General features: G+C 44.7%; 1 protein-coding gene across 12 annotated transcripts in view; it reads left to right on the forward strand.

Moving 5' to 3' along the window:
• RYR3 (ryanodine receptor 3) overlaps nucleotides 1-21,386 on the forward strand; it is a 570,442-nt gene that overhangs the window by 467,638 nt on the left and 81,418 nt on the right. For 11 of the 12 annotated variants that reach the window (XM_055088336.1, XM_055088341.1, XM_055088340.1 and 8 more), the window contains 13 exons: nucleotides 796-874; nucleotides 4,372-4,461; nucleotides 5,542-5,688; nucleotides 5,898-5,960; nucleotides 7,144-7,219; nucleotides 7,335-7,458; nucleotides 10,238-10,353; nucleotides 10,905-10,972; nucleotides 11,956-12,077; nucleotides 15,493-15,542; nucleotides 15,937-15,997; nucleotides 17,888-18,126; nucleotides 19,501-19,582. In XM_055088336.1, the coding sequence (XP_054944311.1) occupies nucleotides 796-874; nucleotides 4,372-4,461; nucleotides 5,542-5,688; nucleotides 5,898-5,960; nucleotides 7,144-7,219; nucleotides 7,335-7,458; nucleotides 10,238-10,353; nucleotides 10,905-10,972; nucleotides 11,956-12,077; nucleotides 15,493-15,542; nucleotides 15,937-15,997; nucleotides 17,888-18,126; nucleotides 19,501-19,582 (1,317 nt within the window). The remainder of the gene's footprint in view (nucleotides 1-795; nucleotides 875-4,371; nucleotides 4,462-5,541; nucleotides 5,689-5,897; nucleotides 5,961-7,143; nucleotides 7,220-7,334; nucleotides 7,459-10,237; nucleotides 10,354-10,904; nucleotides 10,973-11,955; nucleotides 12,078-15,492; nucleotides 15,543-15,936; nucleotides 15,998-17,887; nucleotides 18,127-19,500; nucleotides 19,583-21,386) is intronic. The other variant, XM_055088342.1, reaches the window with a different exon arrangement.

Here is a 21,386-nt window from a genome sequence, read left to right on the forward strand (position 1 = left end):
ATATTCCGAGTTCCCTGGCGGTCTAGTGGTCAGGATTCAGTGCTTTCACTGCTGTGGCCCAGGTTCAATCCCTGGTCGGGGAACTGAGATCCTACAAGCCGTGCAGTGCAGCCAATAAAAAAAAAAAAAAGATTCAAATTCCAGGAAGAGTGAGTCTGACTGGCCTCGTCAGAGCCAATCCTCAGAGACAGTTCACATAAGACTGCACGCAAGTCAGGAAGACCTATTCCTTAAAGCGAAGTGGAGGCGTATTGCCAACAGAAGGGGCAAAAGCTGCAGGGCTAACAGAACTGACAGGTGTGTCTACCGGGTTGCCATGATTTTAGTATTTAAACATGAATCACCAAACCGCAAAAGGTAGACAAGCACTATTTTGTATCATTTGGTCCGGTAGCTACCCACTTCTGCCATCCGCAGATCGGTGTTGTGAGATGGCAGGACAGTGTCTTTGGATGAAGGGATTCTCACGGTCTAACCCGGACAGGTCTGGCCCAGGAGCCAAAGCGGTTCTTAGGAGCCAAGGGAACCCAGAGCAGCTGGAGGGAGGCCACCTGTGAAGCAGAGGCTGCTGCAGAGACGCCCTCTGATTAGCCATGGGTGTGTCTGTGACCTAGTCCTGGATATGCTTTGAGCTCAGGAAGGTCACTGCGTCTGGGGTCCCACTTCACATCTGGGGTTAGCTGGTTGACCACATGCAACTCCTGATGGCTGATTGTTAGCTCTGGCCATCTTTTCGGCACATGTGACTGAAGTGCTTGGGGAGGTTGTAATTTTATTTTCCCCCTCATTTCACAGTTTCTCCTTGCCTGAAAAATTGGAATACATCGTCACCAAGTATGCTGAGCACTCGCATGATAAATGGGCCTGTGATAAGGTAGGGATCATCATCCAACCGACAGTTGTCATGGGAAAAAAACAAAACAAAACAACAGCCCAAGAACATGAAAGGGTCCAATCCTGGAAGTCTGCCTGACTTGTCCAAGTGACAGACTCGCCATGCTAACGGCATTCATTATTTCTGAGCGGCAATTTCCCAGGGTTGGTGGAGATCAGAGAAATGGGCGGGGGCAGTTGCTGATTGCGGCTTTCTGTGTCTCAAGAAAATGATCGCTTCTGGGAGTGTTAACGTCTGTCGTCACGTTGCATTTCCCGGAGTCGGCGCCCAAGCACAGGCTTGCGTGTGTTTGACATAAAGGCTTAACGTGGGACCGGTGGCTTTTATTAAATGTTTCCTTTGAATGTAGTGTCGGAAGAAGGGAAAATTGAATGGAAAGCTTTACCCTTGCATTTTGCCAGCAAGCTGAATTTTATTCTAGGGAGGACACACGGCTTCCTGTGGCAGGCAGTGCTGGAACTTCCAGACTCTCCCTTATTAGTAAGCCTGTCCAGCTGGTGTTTAAAATTCTTCACCACATGAGGTCAGGCTGCTAATAAGTTTAATTGCTCTGTCAGCCCTTTAATGCTGGCAGGCACATGGGGAGGAATGCCAAAGACATCTCGGAGTCCTGTGGGCAGCCAGTTAAGCACTGGGCCTTTGCCCAGCTGCAGCTTACAGCCCGTAACGGTGGACCTGTCTCCACAGCAAGGCCGCAGAAACCACCTGCCTGGATGCACCCTGGATGAGGGACAGCTTGAAGCCCTGGCTCAGCCTCTGCTCTGATTCTTTCCTGAACCCCTGTTTAGAGCTCATGATGACACCAATCGTTGTATCTGTAGAATGGGCTAATACTCATGATTCTAGAGCAGAGGTTGGCATGCTTTTTCTATAAAGGGCCAGAGAGTAAACATTTTAGGCTTTGTGGGCTGGACAGTCTCCACTGCAACTACTCATCTCTGCTGGTGTAGAACAAAAGCAGCCAATGATAACACAGGAATACATCGCAATATCCAATCCATCCCTAAGCCATGTGCATTTTACCTCCTTAGTCGCTTTTGAATTTGAATGGTTCTCTCTGTGCCCATGCTGTGGTTTTAGTCCAAGCCGCTCTCATCTTTCACCCAGACAATGTGATAACCTTCTAACTAGTCTGCCCACGTGCACTTTCTCCAGTCTGTTCTTCACGCTACAGGCAAGTGATGGTTTCAGTATGCAAATTTGGTCAGATTCTCCCAAATGGGTCATGTGCTCCAACCCAGCCCCTTCTCCTTGTTAAAATCCCTTAATAACTTCCGACTCTTTTCATGTAAACCTCAAAATCCTTAATATGGCCTGATAGGTACTGCTTAATCTGGTCTCTGCTACCATCTCTAGCCTCATCTCTCCCTTCACCCTCTGCCCTCCAGCCATATCCCCTTCATTTAGGCTCGTTCTCTCTCTCTCTCTCTCTCTCTCTCTCTCTCTCTCTCTCTCTCACACGCACGCGCACACACACGCACACACACACACACACACACACACACACTCTCTGCATATGCCTGAATCTGTCCTCTGTCTGAGCCAGGTACCCATCTGCACTCGCACGTGTGAAAACACCATTCACCAATTCCTCCTTCAAAATCTGTCCAAGTGTGAATTCCTAGGACGCCTCTTTCCCAGATTTCTCAGATATAGGCCCTCTTAGCACCTTGCTCTTTTCCTTCCCAGTATTTTTATAGCAGTCTTATATAGTTGGATTTGCAACAGTTATACATTTATATATACCAGTTACCAACTATGCATTTACTGGCGTGGTATTTGATGAATCTCTCTCATCCACTAGCCTGGAAGCTTCAGTTTGCTCACCCTTGCCAGGTGGGCATTGATAATATGACAGGAAAAGGGTATTTTCCCCTGCCCTCAAGGACCCCACAATCGGTGGGAGAAACCAAGTAAAGCAGCCATTATACAGGTTGTGCCGTGCCATGGTGGACATGAGCACGGGGGGAGAGCACACAGGAAGAGACCCCAACCCAATAGGGAGGGTCCGGGAATGCTTCCTTGAGCTGCTGACACCTACAGGGTGTGATGAATGAGGGGCCATTGTTTAGGCACAGGGGAGCAAGTGCACTGCAGGCCATGGAAGCAGTGGGTGCAGACCCCGAGAAGCAAGAGAGTGTGGTGGCTTTAGGGGAGCTTGGTTCAATACATTGGGGTCACGGAGTAGGGCGGGGGAAGAAGGGCAGGACATGAGCCTAGAGGGCCAACGAGATCTTCGCTGCAGCAGTAGAAGCCAGAAATAATTTGGATTTTTACCATGATGGCAGCTGGGAATCAGAAATGTTTAAAGCAGCAGAGTGCCCCAAGCAGGGTATTTTATAAAAATCACTTGACAGTGGTGTAGAAAATGGAAGCCGCGAGAGACAGCAAGACTAGAGACAGGGAGACCGCATAGGAAGCCGTTGCAGTGATCCAGGTGACAGCTGACGGTGGCCTGAGCTAAAGCACTGGCAAGTGAAGGAGGGGCAGACCAATAGGTCTGGGAGGTTGAACACACATGAGAGAGTGCAGAGAAGGAAGGTTCCCGCATTTCCGGCTTGAAAAGTGAATGTAAGCTGGTGCTGTTCACGGAGATACAGGGAACCTGAGAGGAAGAGCCATTTGGAGAAGTGAAATTCCAGGTGCTGTTTCAGAACTGTTGAGAGGTACCTATGGCCATCCAAGCAGAGCTTAAATAGGTATGGAAGTTAGGAGAGAGATCTGGGCTGGAAATGCTGATTTGGGTTAGTCCACTTAGGGACCATAGGCCTAGATTATATCCCCCAGGGACAGTGTTCCTTGAGAAGGGCCAGAAACTTGAGAAACAGCCACATTAACAAGGGGACATTGGCAGAGGCTGAGAAAGAGCAACCAGAAGTCTTTGGGCTGTGAGGTTATGGAAAACAGAGCCTTATTTATCTCTGTATCCACCGTGCCTGGGACAGAGTTTGGCACCTACTGTCATAGGCATTCAACCAATGTTTGTTGCATGACTTTTGAAATTCTTAAACCTCTATGATTCTAGAAACATGCCTTGCTAGAGCTTTGCTCTGGGGTTGGCGGGCAAGGGGTGCAAACCAAATCAGCCTCCTCCATGCCGTGGCCAGTAGGTCCAATACTCACAAGCCTTCAGCCTTGACGTCTGTCCTTGCCTGTGATTGTGACACATTGTTCTGAATAGCATCGTTCTCAGGTCTTTTGAAGCATACTTCTGTCTGTAGTGGGCCTGAAACACAAGCGAGTAAGTGGAGGGGACAGCAACTAAAACGAGAAGAAATAAAGGAGCAGGGTTCAAAATTCAGGGGGCAGAGAGCCTGACAGCCCTAAAGGATCAATTAGACATTTTGGAGGGAAATTTCCAAGCTCTGTCACATTCCATTGTTCTATTTGTTCAGTGAAAATTGAAGCTGGGATGTGGGTCACATAGCGGGGCTCTCTGGGTGCCAAGGATATTTGAACTGAGAACATTTCTACAGAGTCAGAATGGATGGAAATACGGAATTTCCCTGGATGAAAATGTGAAGACCCATCCATTGATCAGGCCTTTCAAGACATTAACAGAGAAGGTAAGGACCAGGCCATGCTAATTTCCCTTCACTGGGAATTATATCAGATGGCAGAGGAGTTGAGGGCACATTCACCATCCAGTTCCTTAGAGACTTTCCGGGACTTGGCAGACTCCTCAGGAGCTGGCCCATGGGCCACAGCCTCAAGACTGGTTTCTGAGAACCCAGCCTCCCATTCTGCTGTTTGGTTCTGAAAGCCCATTGGAGAGAGAAGCACCAGTCAGCACTTAGAGGCTGGGCCAAGATGCATTTGTGTTTCACTTGTAACTGAACTAGGAAGGGCTTCTGTTAGATTGTTGCAGGGAGCAGGGGGACTTGCATTGTTGGAGAAAATTCAGATAGAAAGGACTTCCAATCATGACGGATAAAAAGAATAGAGAAGAGAGTCCCCAGGGAAACGTGGACAGGTCTCTTGGTTTGTTTGTGTTTTTTTTTAAATTATGAAATTTGGTTCAACTCAACTCTGAATTCCTATCTTGCGATCAGTAAGAGTTCCTTGTAGGCCTTAGACCTAGTGTCACAGGTAAAGGATGACATGTGTATCTTTATGTGCATATTGACCAGTTATAAAATTGTGCATGGCTCAAAAGAGAATTCTAAATCTAAGAAAGTCTATTTCCCATGCTCCGAGGAGAGCTTTGTGCAAATGCATTTTGACGTGTCCCATCTTAAGTACCTACCAGAGAACAGAAGTCACTCTGGAGAGAAAGGAGTGGGTCCAGGACAGGCGACGCTTGTGCAGTGGGCGGGGCACAGAGGAGGCAGAGGTGGCAGCGCTGTGGGGTGGGGGGAGGGAAGAAGTCATTCTCCTGTTCTTGCTCTGCTTTCTCCACAAACTGTGGATATGTCTGGCACATTCCCTCTAAAAGCAGGAGACCGTGGGGTCCTATACTTAAAAACCTCAGAAAGACGGATGACATGTTTCAGATGGGATGCTGCAGAGGGTATTCTGACCCAGTGAGAGGAAGTTGGAACCACTTAGCCCCCCTCCACGGTGGGAGAGCCTCTCTTCCGGGAGACAAGCCAGCCACAGTGCCGGGGCGTGCCCTGCACAACTCTTCCGCTCCAATGTTCTTCCAGGAGAAGGAAATTTATCGCTGGCCTGCCAGAGAGTCCCTGAAAACCATGCTGGCTGTGGGCTGGACGGTAGACAGGACCAAAGAGGGAGAAGCCCTATTTCAACAGCGGGAAAATGAGAAGCTTCGAAGCGTGTCCCAGGCCAGCCAGGTATGACCATCACGCCCAGAGGCCAACAGTAGGCCAGTAGAACCCATGGAGAATCTGGGAAAGCTATCCCCAGGGTATCAGAGATGAGGCCCACCACCACTGAGCCCTGGGAATCTTGCGGGACATATCTTTGGCCACTGAAGTCAGGGATGCTGATAAGAATAAGGCAAGTAACGGGAAACCCAGTGATTCTGCCTTTGCTTTCCTAGGGCAACAGCTACAGCCCTGCTCCCCTGGATCTCTCCAACGTTGTGCTCTCCAGAGAGCTCCAGGTCAGTGTTGATACTTTCAGAACAGCGTAACGGACTTTCTAAAACCCCTCAAGTGCAGGGCATATTACCCTCCAAAGAGTTTTTTAGAAAGGGGCGAGGGGGAAGAATGCCTAAAACATATCACCACTGAAATATCAAAATTAGAGAGGGCCACAACGAGCAGAGGCCACTCATCTGACACAGTCGCAGCAGAATTAACCAACAGTCTGAGAAGGTGAGGCTTTGCGCTTCTTCCAGAGACATCATAGCAGGTCATGACTCAATAGAAGGAAGATCGAACAGCAAATTAACGGTACGAAAACCCAAAACAGAACTTATAACAGCCAGGAGAAATAACTAGTAACAAAGCTATTAACAACTAGGAGAAAATGTACGAGGTGACCCCTGGGTTGGGGTGCTGGACTGCTCACACCGGGCCCCCCAACCTTGAGGACAATCGCATATCCCGTAGTGGATTCACCTGAGTTGCCCTTGGTGATACAGACAAGTCATCATTGTAGGATTTAGGGACTTACACCCAAGAGGATGAAATTAAAGAGTTAAGCTTCCTCACCCCCATTCCTCCCCTGTGCACATGTCAGTGACCATGACCGGCCCCAGCCTGAGGCCGTTACTCCTCAGAGAGTCCATCCGACCGACTCTTTGGACCTTAAAGAAAGTTTCTTTCCAAAGTACACCCTTCATTCCGGGTCACTATTTTATGAACCTTATAAAGATGCATTCTATTTGAGAAATCTTAATGTGCAGCAGTTTTCTCCAACGTGTGATTATTTTTAGTTTGCTAAGCTAAAGGCTTTGGAGGATCCTAGAGTTTTGCTTGACCCCCACTCCCAGCTCCCTATCTCAGGTCAGGAGTAAAATACTTAACTCCTGTGACAAATGAAGTGTCACCAGAATGCAGTTTCCAACGGAAATGTACGTTTCTCAGAAATGCATCAAACTGCCAAGATAATAAGTTACCAGAAAAGGACAGAATTAGAATTTATTTTCTTTGTGTATGGGAGGATATAAAACTAATGAGGTGCATAAGCACAGACTAATTAATGATGGGAGACACTCAGCAGTGTGCCATTAGCATTTGGTGGTGCTCTGTCCCCGAGGCTGCCTGAAATAGCGGGGCAGATATGAACCCATTTTTCCTGCTTGCTTTCTCTCTGACTGTCGTCTCCTTGGTGGGACACAGGGGATGGTGGAGGTGATAGCTGAGAACTATCACAATATCTGGGCCAAGAAGAAGAAGCTGGAGCTGGAGAGCAAAGGTGAGCTAGGTTCACAGCATCTCCCGCAGAAGGTGAGCTGGGGGGCAGGTGTGTCTTCCCAGAAGTGCAAAGGAAGAGCCACCTATTGTGTCATCTCTCACTTTACTGACCCCAGGTGATGGCAGTCACCCTCTTTTGGTACCATATGACACCTTGACTGCCAAGGAAAAGTTCAGGGACCGGGAGAAGGCACAGGACCTGTTTAAGTTCCTCCAAGTGAACGGCGTTGTGGTTTCTAGGTAAGTCGTCTTCCAGGTGACATTAGCGGGGCAGGGGCAGGCTTGTGTGGTCTCTCGTGCTCTAGATATTTGATCACCTGCCTGCAAAGCAGATCAGAGTAAGGATAGCGGTTGAGTCTTTTGAAATGAATAGATGTTTATTCTGGAGCATGAAGCCCTCTCTTCCGACGTAAATAAGACTGGTCGATATCAATTTCTAAAAATCAGTTACAGCAAAGAATCGTGACAAATTATACATCTGTACCTTAAACATTTAATTTTAATTAAGACAAACACACATGCATTCATTCACAAATCTTGTACCATAGGCCCCCAGATCTCATCTTTGTTGGTTGTTTTATTGATTGGAATTATAAATCACATCCATAATGCATCCTCAAAGCTCTTGAAATTGGGCTAAAGAGCAGTTAAGGTACAGTTAAGAGAATTAAGGTACATACAAAACAATGTAAATGCAGTATTCTGGGGTTGTTGGGTTTTTTTTTTCAATTTCCTCCCTATCTTTTACGGTTGTCTCACTCACGCCTAATTCAGAAACTCTGTATTTGGAAACTTACAATCGCAGGTCTGTGCAAAATATACAGCTTAGTTCTTGCAGAATCACCAGTTCTCTTCACACTTGTACTTTTTGTTTTATGTGATATTTAATGAAATGCCATAATAACAATAGGGAAGGTGAGTGACATCAACAACCTTTGAACAAAGATGGCAACTCTGCCGGAGAGACTGAATGAATCATGATTTCCTAAGACTTTATCTCAAACTTATGTTTGTCAGAATCATCTAGACAAATGTTTTAGGTGAGGATGGTCTGGGCTGCTTAAGTGTTAAAGGTAGAACCTGTTTTCCCCGCTGGTCAGGTGTCGGTGATGGGCTGTGCTTGCTGTGTCCTTTGTAGAACGAAAAACAAGGCAGTGTCCCCACCTCGATAAGCCGTTCCTCCTGAAAGAAATGTCTGCTGAGCCAGCTGCTGTTTCTTCTTTTAGTATCCTACAGAATTTTTGCCACTGAATGACAGAAAGCTAAATAAAAATCTATACAAATATTTCTATTGTAGCTCATATGAAAAAATAACAAAATCTATTTGCTGTATTGTTGAGTGGGAAAGGTCAGGCAGCAGGAGACAGCCTCTGGGGAAGCGTTTGAGAAAGACTCCCACCGTCATTTTAATCCTGTTCTTAACACCAAGATGCATGCAGACTGTGATTTGCCAATAAATAACTTGCTCACAGAAGTGAAAAATTCCTCTTTACTATAAGAAGGGAATCAAGGAAATAGGGGGGGAAAGGAAAAAGATCACTGAATTCAGCAAACACACCCCTGTAGTGGTTTACCCTGAGCCAGAGCCTGTGGCGGGCACTTGGATGTACTGATAAGGCGGCAGCATCCTTGTCACCAAGGAGAAACCCTAGGTTCCCGCTATCCATGCCTCAGACCTGCTCCATCCTCAACTTCCCCATCATTTGATGACAGCCCGTTCTTCCCGATGCTCAAGCCAAAATCCTTGACTCCTCTCTTTTTCCCTCAACCCACATCCAATCCTTTAGGAAATCCTGATGGTTCTCCCCTTAAGATACCCAGAATCTGACCACTTCTCAAACCCTTCGTGCTGTCACTGCCATTGCTGAAAGGGCTTCCTTCCTGGGCCCCTGTTTGAATCCTTGCCCTCAGTCAATTTTAATCCTAGCAACTAGAGTAATTCTGTTACAGTGTGAGTCATATCATGTCGTTTCCTCTATTCAAAACTTTCAATAGCTTCCCGTCTCAAAGCAAAAGCAAAATGCTAAGGACGGCCCACGGCACCCTGATGGTTGTCTCCACCGCCTACCCCACGCCCCTCGGACTGCCTGCTCACTTCCATCCCTCCACGCTGGCCTCAACTCAGCATGAATGCTCCCACTCAGGACCTCTGCACCCCCGCTCCCCATGCCTGGAAAGCTTTCTCCCCTGATGTCTCTATGGCTCACCTCCTTCAAGCCTATACTCCAGTGTCATCCTTCCAATAAGCCCAGCACTGATTTAACACGACAGTCTGCTCAACGCCACTTCAGGCACTCTTGGCCCTTTCATCTTGCTTTAGTTTTTCTTTTTTTCACAAAACTTATTAACTTACAGCATTCCAGATAATTTTTTTTAATTAATTTATTTTATTTTTGGCTGCGTTGGGTCTTCGTTGCTGCGTGCAGGCTTTCTCTAGTTGTGGCGAGCGGGGGCTACTCTTCGTTGCAGTGCACGGGCTTCTCATTGCGGTGGCTTCTCTTGTCGCGGAGCACGGGCTCTAGGCACACGGACTTCAGTAGTTGTGGCTCGTGGGCTTAGTTGCTCCGCGGCATGTGGGATCTTCCCGGACCAGGGCTTGAACCTGTTTCCCTCGCATTGGCAGGAGGATTCTTAACCACTGGACCACCAAGGAAGTCCCCAGATAATTTATATTTCGTTGTATGTAGCGTTTGTACCTGTTTATAGCAAGCACGTAAGTTCCATGAGCGCAGGGATTCTTGTTTGTATCTCTGATTTATCCCCAGCTCAGTATTTGTTGAATGAATGACAAAGATCTTTCTGAAAAATCTTTTCAGAAATTATTGTAGCTCAGGTGTTGCATGCTCACAGAGGCAGGTTTCAAGGGCAAGGGGAAATGAGTCAAATGATGAGTCAGGTCACTAAACCAGAATAGCCATCAACATTTGGAAAGCAGAGTTGACATGGAGAAAAGTGCTTGTGCACCAAAGTCACATTGTTATCTCTGTTACTCCCTGGGGTTTACCCATTTCCAATCTAGAGGTATCAAGGATATGGAGCTGGATGCCTCCTCCATGGAAAAGAGGTTTGCCTATAAGTTTTTGAAGAAGATCCTGAAATATGTTGATTCTGCTCAAGAGTTTATTGCCCATTTGGGTAAGTATCATTGTGAAATATCAGAAAAATGTGTGCTTCTCATAATACCAAAAGGAATTAGATATTCCTTTTATGAAGAGCGATGCTTTCATACTGTAGCTGTTCATGATTCTTTTAAACATATGGTTTAGGGAAGGACACAGTGGCTGAGATTTCCCCCCCACACACACTTAAAAAAAATCAGTTTTGTCTTTGGTTTCCCTTCTGGGTTTGATTGAATCATTTGTCATTTTTCACATAACTCATCCTCTTCTAAGTTTTCCATCGTTTTGCTTTATGCCTGTGAGCATATGACTCAACCTCTCTGAAGCTGCCTTCTTATCAGTAAAGAGTAGTAAACCCTAGACAGTTGACACAAGAAATAAGCAACCCTCACAATTATAAAGTACTTTGTAAAATATTAGATATTTTAAATCGAAATTTAAATTTCCATGGTAAAATCAAATGGCCTTTTCATGACGAAAAGCTGCTCTGTTTCTTTAATGCTGTGACTCTTTTTGTTTTTGTTTTCTTTAGCTCTGGCCAACTTTGTGTCACTTTTGTCTTTGTAGAAGCCATTGTCAGCAGTGGGAAAACTGAAAAGTCTCCCCATGACCAGGAGATCAAATTCTTTGCCAAAGTAAGTGACTCTCTGCATTTAACTGGATTACCTTCTTCTTGGGATCTGTACAATTTAGGGTACAAGTTAAGCAGATCCAACAAAGATATCCAAAACTCCAGTAATGACTTTGATGAGATGGACATGTGTTTCTCTGTTGTGGAAAGGTCCTGAGGCAGGTGGGTGGTCCGAGGAGGTAAGCAGCCTGCTCTGCTCCACGCCATCACCCAGGGACTCGGGTTCTTCCTCTCTTGATGCTCTCTCATCTCCTAAGATGTGGTCCCTGACAGTGGTCCAGACTCACCTGTACCACATCTGTGAGAAAGGGGGAAAGGATAGGGGAGGGCAAGCGGTTGTTTTATTAAAGTTCTAAAGTTTAATAAAAGTTGTTTTATTAAGTGGCTAGAACTTAATCATTTCAGCCTCAGCTAGCTGCAAGGGAGGTGTATAATGCATGCTTTAACTGGGTGACCCCATGCCCAGCTAAAACACGGGGATTTCTACTGCTAAGAGAAAGAAGGGAAGCACGAATCTGGGTGCCAGTGAGCTGTCTCAGCCACATAACCCTACTCAGAGGACTAAATACAAGTGACACTCTGGGGTAGCCATGCTCTGAGAAGCAGAGACAGGATGGTCAAGTCCAGTAGTGCTGGGCCATGCCTCAAATATTCTGTTGGATGCCATGCCCAAGAAGCCACATCTGAGTGCAGATGTCCTACAGGACGCCCCTGAAAATGTTGATTCAGGATGTGCATTTCTTTGGGCCCTTAGTCAGTGTCCTGCGCGATCCCTTCACGTATTTCTAAGGCCTCTGGTTACAGGCATAGAAGAAAAAAAATGTTTTGGAAACTGGGATTCACAGGGTAGAGTTTCCTAGAAATTCCAAGACCAGAGTCTTTTTGCGTTCAGAGTCTTTTTGCTCATTAAGAATGAACTTTTTCAAAGGAACCAGAGGGAGGGCTTTGGCCAGCCTCCTAGAAGTTCATCTCTGGTGGTTCTTTCAGGTTCTCCTCCCACTGGTTGACCAGTACTTTACCAATCACCGCCTCTACTTCCTCTCGTCCCCTCTGAAGCCCCTTAGCAGCAGCGGGTATGCCTCTCATAAAGAGAAAGAAATGGTGGCCAGGTGAGTCTACAGAAGATAAGGTCACAGTGCTGATGTGATTTATGTAAAACCCCAGACTCCTGGGGCTTCCATGGTGCATCTTTTGGAGAAATGAACTGTGGCCTGATGATTGGTAGCTCAGAGGTTTTGGTTATCATCTTGGTTTTGAAAGTGACTTTATTCACACTTATCTGTATATTATTTTGGCAACCAAGAGAGGTGCACTGTTTGGGGGTATCAGTAGGGCTTGGGGAAACTTATATACTCAGGTCAGCTTCTATCCTGAAATAACGTTTAGAAAAAGGAGAAGGTAATTCTGAAGCTTGGGAAAAGCAAACACACAACGCTGAGAAGAAACGGATTAATACTGTTTTCAATCTCATTCTTCTCAGGCTTTTTAAGCTTAATTTTTTTTTAAGGAATCAGATCTTACAAGTCCTGATGTGGATGACCTGAGATTTGAAATCTAGAGTGACATAATTCAAGTTAAATTCCTAACAGGAAACAAATTTTCATCAAAAGCACCAGCTTCCCTTCTTATTCCACTAGCCGTGACACGTGGATGCCTCAGCAGAGCTGAGAACAAAGCAGGTGCTTCATGATCAGGCTACAGGTGGATACCACTATGCCTCAGGTTCTCTGTATTTGATTTACGAATGACAAGGGATGGATTAGACTTCTAAATGGCAAAGAGTTAAGGACTGCAATAAAGGCAGTCTATCAGTCCTTTCCCTGGCATCCACTGATGGTGAACAATGTACTTTATATTTTATAAGGGCCCAGCCATTGAATATCACCATCTTTGGGAGGATATGCAACCTTAGGATTTAGCTAACATTTATCAAGCACCGCATGGCTGAGCAGTGAGCTCGATTTTTCATATGCACAAGTTATTGCCCACTTGTGGAAATATCATTGTGAAACACCACAATGCTTTAAATTCCAAGAACCACCTGTGTGTTATGATCTCCATTTTGCAGATGAGGAAACTGAGGTTTGGGCAGGTTCACTCCAGTGCCTAAAGTGACCCAGGTAGTAAGTTAGGGCAAGAATGAAAGCATAGCCCTCTCTATCCAGATCGAGTGCCATTTTCTCTACACAGTAATTACTTCTTATATTAATATTTGTTAAGCAGGGAGGAGCGCATGATGTCAAAATGAGATACACTTAGAATCAGTTACTGACCCAAGATTTCCTAGATATTTTCATGACACACCAGTGTTTTTTTGTAAGAAGTTAAGGGAATGAAGAGCCAAGTGAGATACTCAGATAAGCCAACAGAGGGCAGGTGTGTCTGTTCTCTTCATCTATTTTTCTTAGGGTATTAATTCATGGAAATGTAACATTTGTTCAGCCGGGCACCATTTGTCACAGCTGGAATACAAGCTGGAGCTCGCTGATCGGCCTTGCAAATAGCTTCAGATCCACCAATGTGCCCGCCGCCCTCCCATAGAAGTGGCCATATCGGCACTGAACGTGCTCACATTTCCAGACCCCTTTTGTTCCCAGCCTTCACCCATACCCCACCTCTTCTGCATCTGATGCAATTTACCTGTGCTTTCCGGAATCTCTCCCCTGGGATCTCTTTAATTTATCACCTTCAAATTCTGAGATGAGAGAGAGGCGCCTGGGGACCCTGGCCCCTCATAACTCTGGGTGAAGGACAGTGCTTCTGCTTAAATCGTGGGTCCCACAGGCAACAAAAAAGGGCCTTTGGAAATTTCAGGCCCCGGCCTTGACATACCTGAGAAAGCACTTCTGACAGCAAGGGGAGCCACGTTTGTATTAGGATCAAACAGCCCAAGGATCTGCTTGAGTTAGAAAAATGTTATTTTGTCTTTATACAGAGTGGGTACATTTTGAAGCATTTTGCCAGAAATAACTGAGTTTATCAGCCCCTAATTCTACAGACTAAAAGGGTCATGTGATTAGTCGCTGACAACAGATGAGAAAGCTAAAACACAGAACGGGATGAGGTCGCTTCACCACGACAGCCCAGCTAGTCCTGGCAGAGCCACAGAACCTCATATTCCTCCAGGATCTCCGCCAACTCCATGAGTTTTCATCAGATACATAACTCTGAAAAAAAAACAAACATCCGGGGAAGGGAAAAGAAGCAGCAGTTCATATTTAATTTCACGCTCGCTGGCTGCCAAATTTCTGTTAACTTATTCTGAGCTCTCTTAAGCTCTAGGCCAGTGTTTCCAACTTATTTCCACTGCAAAAACAAATGACTAACCGGCAGAGACTTTGGCTGTGGTGTCCAGTAGACAGCCCAGAAAGGCTCAGGGTATTCATTGAAAACCATTTAGAGGTGAACAAATTTTCATCCCCACCAACACTTGGATGGATTTCTTCTCTATTTGAGCTGCCCCCTAAAGACTTTTGCCCTGTGTGGGGCAAGACACCCATGACTTCTAAGAAGATCTTGGGAAGGACTTCAGCTAGGTCTCACCTTGGCATCCCATGGCCTGTACCAGGTGATTTTATTTTACTTCCCCTCTTTCTGTTCCACCAGGAAGGACTGCTTTCTGAAGGGATTGCGAAGTTCTTACCTAGCTGTGCCAATATCAAGTAATGTCAGCGTTCTGAGGAATCTCCTCCCAAGAACTTTAGCAACACAGGTCAAACGATGGCCATAGTACCCCTAGACAGGGGCTATCAGGAGCGTGTTCAGAAACATCTACAGGCTCTTTGCTAACTGCACAAAGCCCTCTATTAGGCACTGTGGAAAGTAAAACAGTAAGACACCACTGGACTCCAAGGGGTTCCGTGGTAGACAATATGGGTGAAAGCATGGAATAGGGTCAAAAAACACAAAAGCATAGCGGATGGGATTTCCGAGCTTCAAAGACACAGATAGGACAGCAACCCAGTCAGGCATATAGGCTAATGGAGATGTCCGAGAAAAGCCATTTCTTGAAATGTTTCTGGTTCAGCACAGTATAGCCCATACCTGAACCTTTAACTTTCTTCCAATCCCACCATCTTGCGCACCTCCAACTAAGGCCTCACACCCTGTTCCCCCTAGTGAAGTCTACAAAAAGGGCCTGCAATCCACTGCAGTAATGGAAAAATCATGCTTCCTTCCAGAATCCTCGTTTATCCATGAATGTTATACAAATGAACCTTTCAACACGTAGTACGCTATAGCAAGAGGTGGTTTGCAACAGGTGGCTCATTGCAAAACATGGTACTTGTTGCAGAAGGATTGTTTTCTGCCTGCAAGGTACCTCTCGTGATTCTCCAGCAAGACAGTGGGAACCACATGTTGTCCTAGTGTGGTCCAGAGGATTCTTTGAGGGGAACACGGTGCATCTTTCTGGGGTGCTGTACTAGGCACTTTGTTTAACTGCACAGGGGCCAAGGGGTGGGGTACAAATGAGTCTTCCTTGAATCTCTGTCCCTTTCTGACTTTCATTCTTTTCTACTTCAGCCTGTTCTGCAAACTCGCTGCTCTTGTTCGACATAGGATTTCCCTCTTCGGTAAGAGAAGTATTGCTAAAGGCTTCACCCTCTGTAATTATCCTGAACTTGTGTTTTGCCTTCATCTGTGGCTCCTGCAGACAAGCTGAGCCTTAGGACTAAGGTGGCACCTAAATTTGCCATAGCAAGTTGGTCTGAAGTATGATAAACCCCTCTCTCCCCCTTGAACGGCTCAGATTTTCCACGCCAATGAATGCTTTAAGCTCTGCGTCTAACTTCCATCATGAAGCGATGTGTCAGGCCAGAGATAAATGCTTTGGCCCCGAACCAGAGGCCTGGCACTTTGTGTGTTGGTGGTTAATAAAGCTGGGCTGTTTTATGCTTATTGAGAAGATTGTGTTTAAATGACAGGCTGAATGCTTTGGGGAGTCACAGGTGATATTTTTGATTTTAGGGAACGATTCTGCTACAATGGTGAGCTGTCTTCACATCTTAGCTCAGACACTTGACACAAGGTAAGTGTGCCCAGAATTTTCCAGTAGTTTCTCAGGACTCCCTCTCTGACCCTCTTTCCTTGCTTATTATTGTACTGAAGAGGAGATGTGTCACCGTTATGCAGGAGCTGGGGAGAAAAGGGAAGATGGGGAAAAGATGGATCCCACCATGACATTAGCACACTCTGTCTCTCAGCTCACGTGATGGAGAGCCACCGTCATAGCAGATACCGAAAGCTGAGCATTTGATCAATTCTTGTCTTCTCTTACTGAGAAGTTCATCTTTCAGAAGATAAAACATGTAACGTGGCAAAGTACCACTTCGTATCTAATTCTCCACAAACAAAGGAAAAGGAAGAGGTGCCTGATGGGTGGCAATGCCATAAGAATCCTGGGAGAGGGGACCCATAGCACTCTGAATTCAAAATGGCCAGGGAGGGGATGTGATTACCAGAAGATCAGAGACAAAGATAGATTCAAGCCCATGACCTGAGGGTCTGATAGGAAAGATGGCTGAACAAGAAAGGAAGTCTTCCTTTTCTTTCACATACATACATATATGTGTATGTGTGTGTCTGTGTATATATATTCTGTTAGAATAAGCATAAATTATTTGATGAGATAAAAAAGAGAAGCAGTGCAAATAACTGCCAGGGAGTTTTCTTTAACACACTCATTAAGCAGGGCCCTTGTCAAAGTTGAGAGGAGAACACACATCCCAAAACCCAACGCAGAAGAGAGGCACCAACCTAAAAGTGTGGCCAGATGATGAAAATCCTCTACAAACTAAGAATGTTTTTTTTAAAAAAAAAAAGTTAAGGGTAGTTAAAGGGGATTTTCAAGTGTCGGAGAGAAACAAACATGTTGTGGAGATATTAAGACAGCACAACATTTTCAGGCCCAGATCAAAGCATCCCAGGGATGCAATTGGGACGAGGAATCTTTATTCCCGAAAGCATGCAAAATGCCTTAAGAGAGAGTCCTCTTTCTTAAACGTACCGACCTGCATTTCTTTTTCTTTTCATAGTCATTCCTGAGAAAACCTGAGGAGGTTGGTTCATAAATACTTAGAGCAAGCCTCACTGACTTTATTTCCTTGTTTTCATTTTTCTGATTGGCTGGATGATTATCATGAAACTGCTGTAGATAAAAAGCATCTGTCCTAATAGCAAGCCTGTCATAATCTTGCGAATAAGATGTAGGAATATGGAAAATAATAGATGACTTGTAGGCTTTGTTCCAGTTCTAAGTTTTATAAAATACTTTTAAGGGAAAGCCCCAGGTACCCATAGCTAATCTCCATTCCCACGTGTTTTTTTTGGTGGTCTGATTAAGCTGTCTGTTTTAAAAGGGGCTGGCTCCTCTCCACTCCCCTTCTCCAAGCTAGGACATCCCTGAAAACTGATAGAAATCAAAGCTTCAGTTGATTTAATTCTCTGTTCTCTCTCTCTCAGAGGTCCTACGTCACAGGAGAGCTAATATTTCTAACTGGTCCTTATGAAAGTTGCTGAGCGCATGTGGAGCTGCAAGAAAAGCTCCCCTCTCCCTCCTTTTAATTAGATATTTCCAGAAGAATGTAGCCAGCTGCAATAATATATAGATAGCAGGTGACCAATATCAGTTTCTTTCTAAGCCATCCTGCCATCTCCTAAGAGTTGAGCAGTCATTCCCTCAAATCAAGCACGCCTTCCAGTTTCTGCCCCCCCACCCCCACCCCGTCCTTTGGGCTTGTGGATCCCAGTTTCTTTTTGGATGCTAATAACCACTCTCTCCATTTCTCCCGACTCGGTGTCTTCCAGGTGAGTGGGGTGTCAAATGTCTGCCCAGGTTGCGCTGCAAGTCCAGTCTCAAGAAGGGGGTTGGCCAAAGAGTCAGATTATGCTTCTGGTTTTGAACATTGTTTGCTTACAGGACAGTCATGAAGTCGGGCTCAGAGCTGGTGAAGGCCGGGTTGCGAGCATTCTTTGAAAATGCAGCCGAAGACTTAGAGAAGACTTCAGAAAACCTGAAGCTCGGCAAGTTTACCCATTCCAGAACGCAGATTAAAGGCGTTTCTCAGAATATTAATTACACCACGGTGGCTCTGCTTCCCATCCTGACGTCCGTCTTTGAGCATGTAGCTCAGCATCAGTTCGGGGTGGATCTACTCTGTGAGTCAGCCTGCTTGTCTGTCGTGGATTCATGTGCATCTGGCCACAGATCAATAGCAAGTGTGTGGCTCATTCCCTTAGGCTGACCTTGAGGACGGAGCAGAGATAACTCTTCCACACTTTTTCCTTCTTAGATGTAAAAATGAAGTAATAGACTCTTGGAGGGGACGAAATGCCCAAATTTGAGTATATAATTTTTCATCTTTTCCCACTGTTTTTCTGGACCAGAATTTTCCACCCACTGGTTTAGCTCTCAGCCATTGTGTTCTCACTTAATTTGAAAAGGTTATCTGAGAAATCCAGCAAGAGATATAGGTTGCTCCCAGACACCAATTTTCCTGTAAAGAAGCTTTAGTTTATTCACTGGATACCAGGAGCAAAGAGAAACTGCTAACATTTCATTGTCGAAGCCTCCAGAAGAAGACTGTAGTTGGCTGGTTTTCTTTCAGTTTGCATTTAGTACCATGTCCAGCCCTCTTATAGTGCCACCAAGCTTCAGTTTCACACTTTAAATGGTGGCCCATGATTTAATTAGTTTAATTAATCAGTTGTCAGTAGCCAAGGCTGTGTCTTCCATAGCCTCCAACAATGAAAATCAGTTATTTCCATGGGGTTAGGGGGAGAGGTAGGGGAACATTCAAACTCACCATTCTGTGTCATGGACACAATGCACTTCCTTGCTGAAAAATAAAAAATTAAATTAGTTCTCTTTATGTTAAATTGGTCCCAGCCTTATTGTGAGTTCCATACATTAATAGAGGCACGTAGCCCGCCCATTAAGTTCCTAAGTGAAACATGCCCTTCCCTTGGGAAACATGGCAAAATCATGGTACAATTGAATTACCTTTTGAAAAACATCCATCGGAGAACTTGGAACAGGTGGACATGAGGAATTTTGCTCTGTCTCTGCAGAGGTAGGGACGTTGTACATAGCTCCCTAAGAAAGGAACAAAAAGCTCATTCAAACTTCTTTGATTTCTTGCATTCTTCCTTTCAAAAGAAGGAAATAGTGCTCTGGATAAAATTTCATTACAGTGTCTCCCTCTATTGGAGGGGAAAAAAATACCCCTATGGAAGGACTCATTGGTCAAATGACTCCTTTCCCTGAGAAGCAATGTGACCTGTATCAGGAGTCCTACAGAGGAACTGGGATAGTTCAGTGGAGAGTGTTTTTCTGTTGGTGTTTCCTCTCCCAGTTCAGCAACTGGCATTTGAGTAGAGAGGGGCTATATTTGTTAAAAAGAGAGAAAGAGAGCTCTTTGGCTCTTAGGTGATGCCAACACATGTTTTCTGTTTGCAGACCCTTTCTGTGTGCAGGAGGTGGGCCACTGGGATTGATGAACAGCAATGACAGCTCTTGTTTGGTCTTTTCAGTGGGTGACGTGCAGATTTCATGCTACCATATACTGTGCAGCCTCTACTCCCTTGGGACAGGAAAGAACATCTATGTTGAAAGGTAATTAGCGAACAAGAGAGGCTAACACATTCAGGCTGAATGGGTTACTTAAGTCTTTAAACATTTAACAATAGCATCTTTTCAATCCAGCAAAAGCAAAATGCTCACTGAAATGGCTTGGTGATTTTGAGCCTAGGGTATGAAATGTTTACTGCAGTATAAAATGTGTTAATGAGGCTTCCGAGATGTATGACTTCCCTGGCGATAGATGGAGAATGTATGTGGCTGGAGGAGCAATATAGCCAAGCTAAATCATGTGCTGGTGGCCAAAAAAATGTCGAAGAAATGTCTCTTTTCATAATCACAGTTTCCAAATAGCCTCCAGAGTTCCTGTGGTTAAAGCTTGCTGAGAAGCTCAAGGGACGTGAGGCAGTTGCTTTAGTGTTTAATGAGTTTCTGTGTGATACAGCCCGGGACCTTTACCATTCTCGGCTGTCACATTAGCTATAGTTTTAGACAAGTCCACACTTTGGAAGCAGAAATGCTATTCAGTGGTCTTGAGTCTGAACAGGCTGATTTGCTGAGGTGCTTAGGTTCCTGCTCTACTCACTACTCGGCCTGGAGCGATGGAGGCCTTCGGTGACTGCCTGCTTTTCACCATCAAATGCCGTCCGTTGTGTGGTTCTGTTTAAATCCACGGGGGAGATCAGAAAGATAAACACAGTGTTAGCCAAACCCTAGACTTAATCTTATCCTTGGAAGACTTTTTTTCCCTTTTCTGACTTTTCAGTCAACGATACTGAAGGAATTTGATCTGTGCTTAAAATTATTTAATCTAAACATCCCCTTGGTATCCATGCTCCATGGGCCTCCTCAGTTTATAATACCTTTGCAAACAAACCAATGGTAAATCCCTATTTCACATCAAAACTTACATAAATTCTAATTGCAATTTCTCAATAAAGCAAAGACAAGACTTGGGCTCCTTCAAGAACTCAAGTACTGATGACTTGAAATCATGTGCTAATAACCAAAAAATGTTGAAGAAATGTCTATGTCTTCATAATTACTGCTTTTAAGTAGCTTCTAGGGTTCAAGAAATCAACTGGAGAACTAATGACTATTTTGATTATGATTTTAATTCCTTAGAGTTATGTAGCTTTCCTTATTGTTTTACATGAAATATAGATAAATAGTTCAATCCTTTAATAGGAACTGGGCAGACAAAAGTCATAACCATATTTTATACCAAATCAACAAGAAAATTAATAAATTTTTTTCTGTTTAATATAGAATTTCACTTAGGGAAGGTGTCTTTACTTTCATTAAGCATTTGTGAATATTTTCTCAATATCTTTTCTTATTCTGTCAGTTTCTATGTGCGTATATACATACCTCTATATGTGTATGTGTTTCTTTACACAATTTTTTGAAAAGCTTATGCATTATTCTCTTTTTAAAAAAGAAAAAAACTCAAAGAAAGGTCAACTCGGAAATGTCAGACCAGAAAAAGACTCTTCCTCATATGACTTTTTGTATTTTATTCATATACTCACAGCACTGTGAATATTGGTGCCTGTGTTTTATACTCCACACAGGTAGAAAGCCAGGCTTGAAGAAGCCCCTAGATCAAATATGCCCCTATTTTCTCTCCATTAGTTAATGAAGCAACTAAGGAAATAAAGATTTAAAATCCTCGAGTTGTGATGCTGCCACCATTAATGACTTTTATTTGTTTATTTTCTCTTGTATTGTGAAAGTAAGACATACTAATCCAAAAATATCAAACAGTACAGACATAGTAAAGTTAAAAGTCTGCTGTTTTCTTCACCCCAGACCACCCCACCTAGTAACAGTTTGGTGT

This window comes from Physeter macrocephalus, chromosome 11, assembly GCF_002837175.3.
Source record: "Physeter macrocephalus isolate SW-GA chromosome 11, ASM283717v5, whole genome shotgun sequence".
In the NCBI taxonomy this organism is placed as follows: domain Eukaryota; kingdom Metazoa; phylum Chordata; class Mammalia; order Artiodactyla; family Physeteridae; genus Physeter; species Physeter macrocephalus.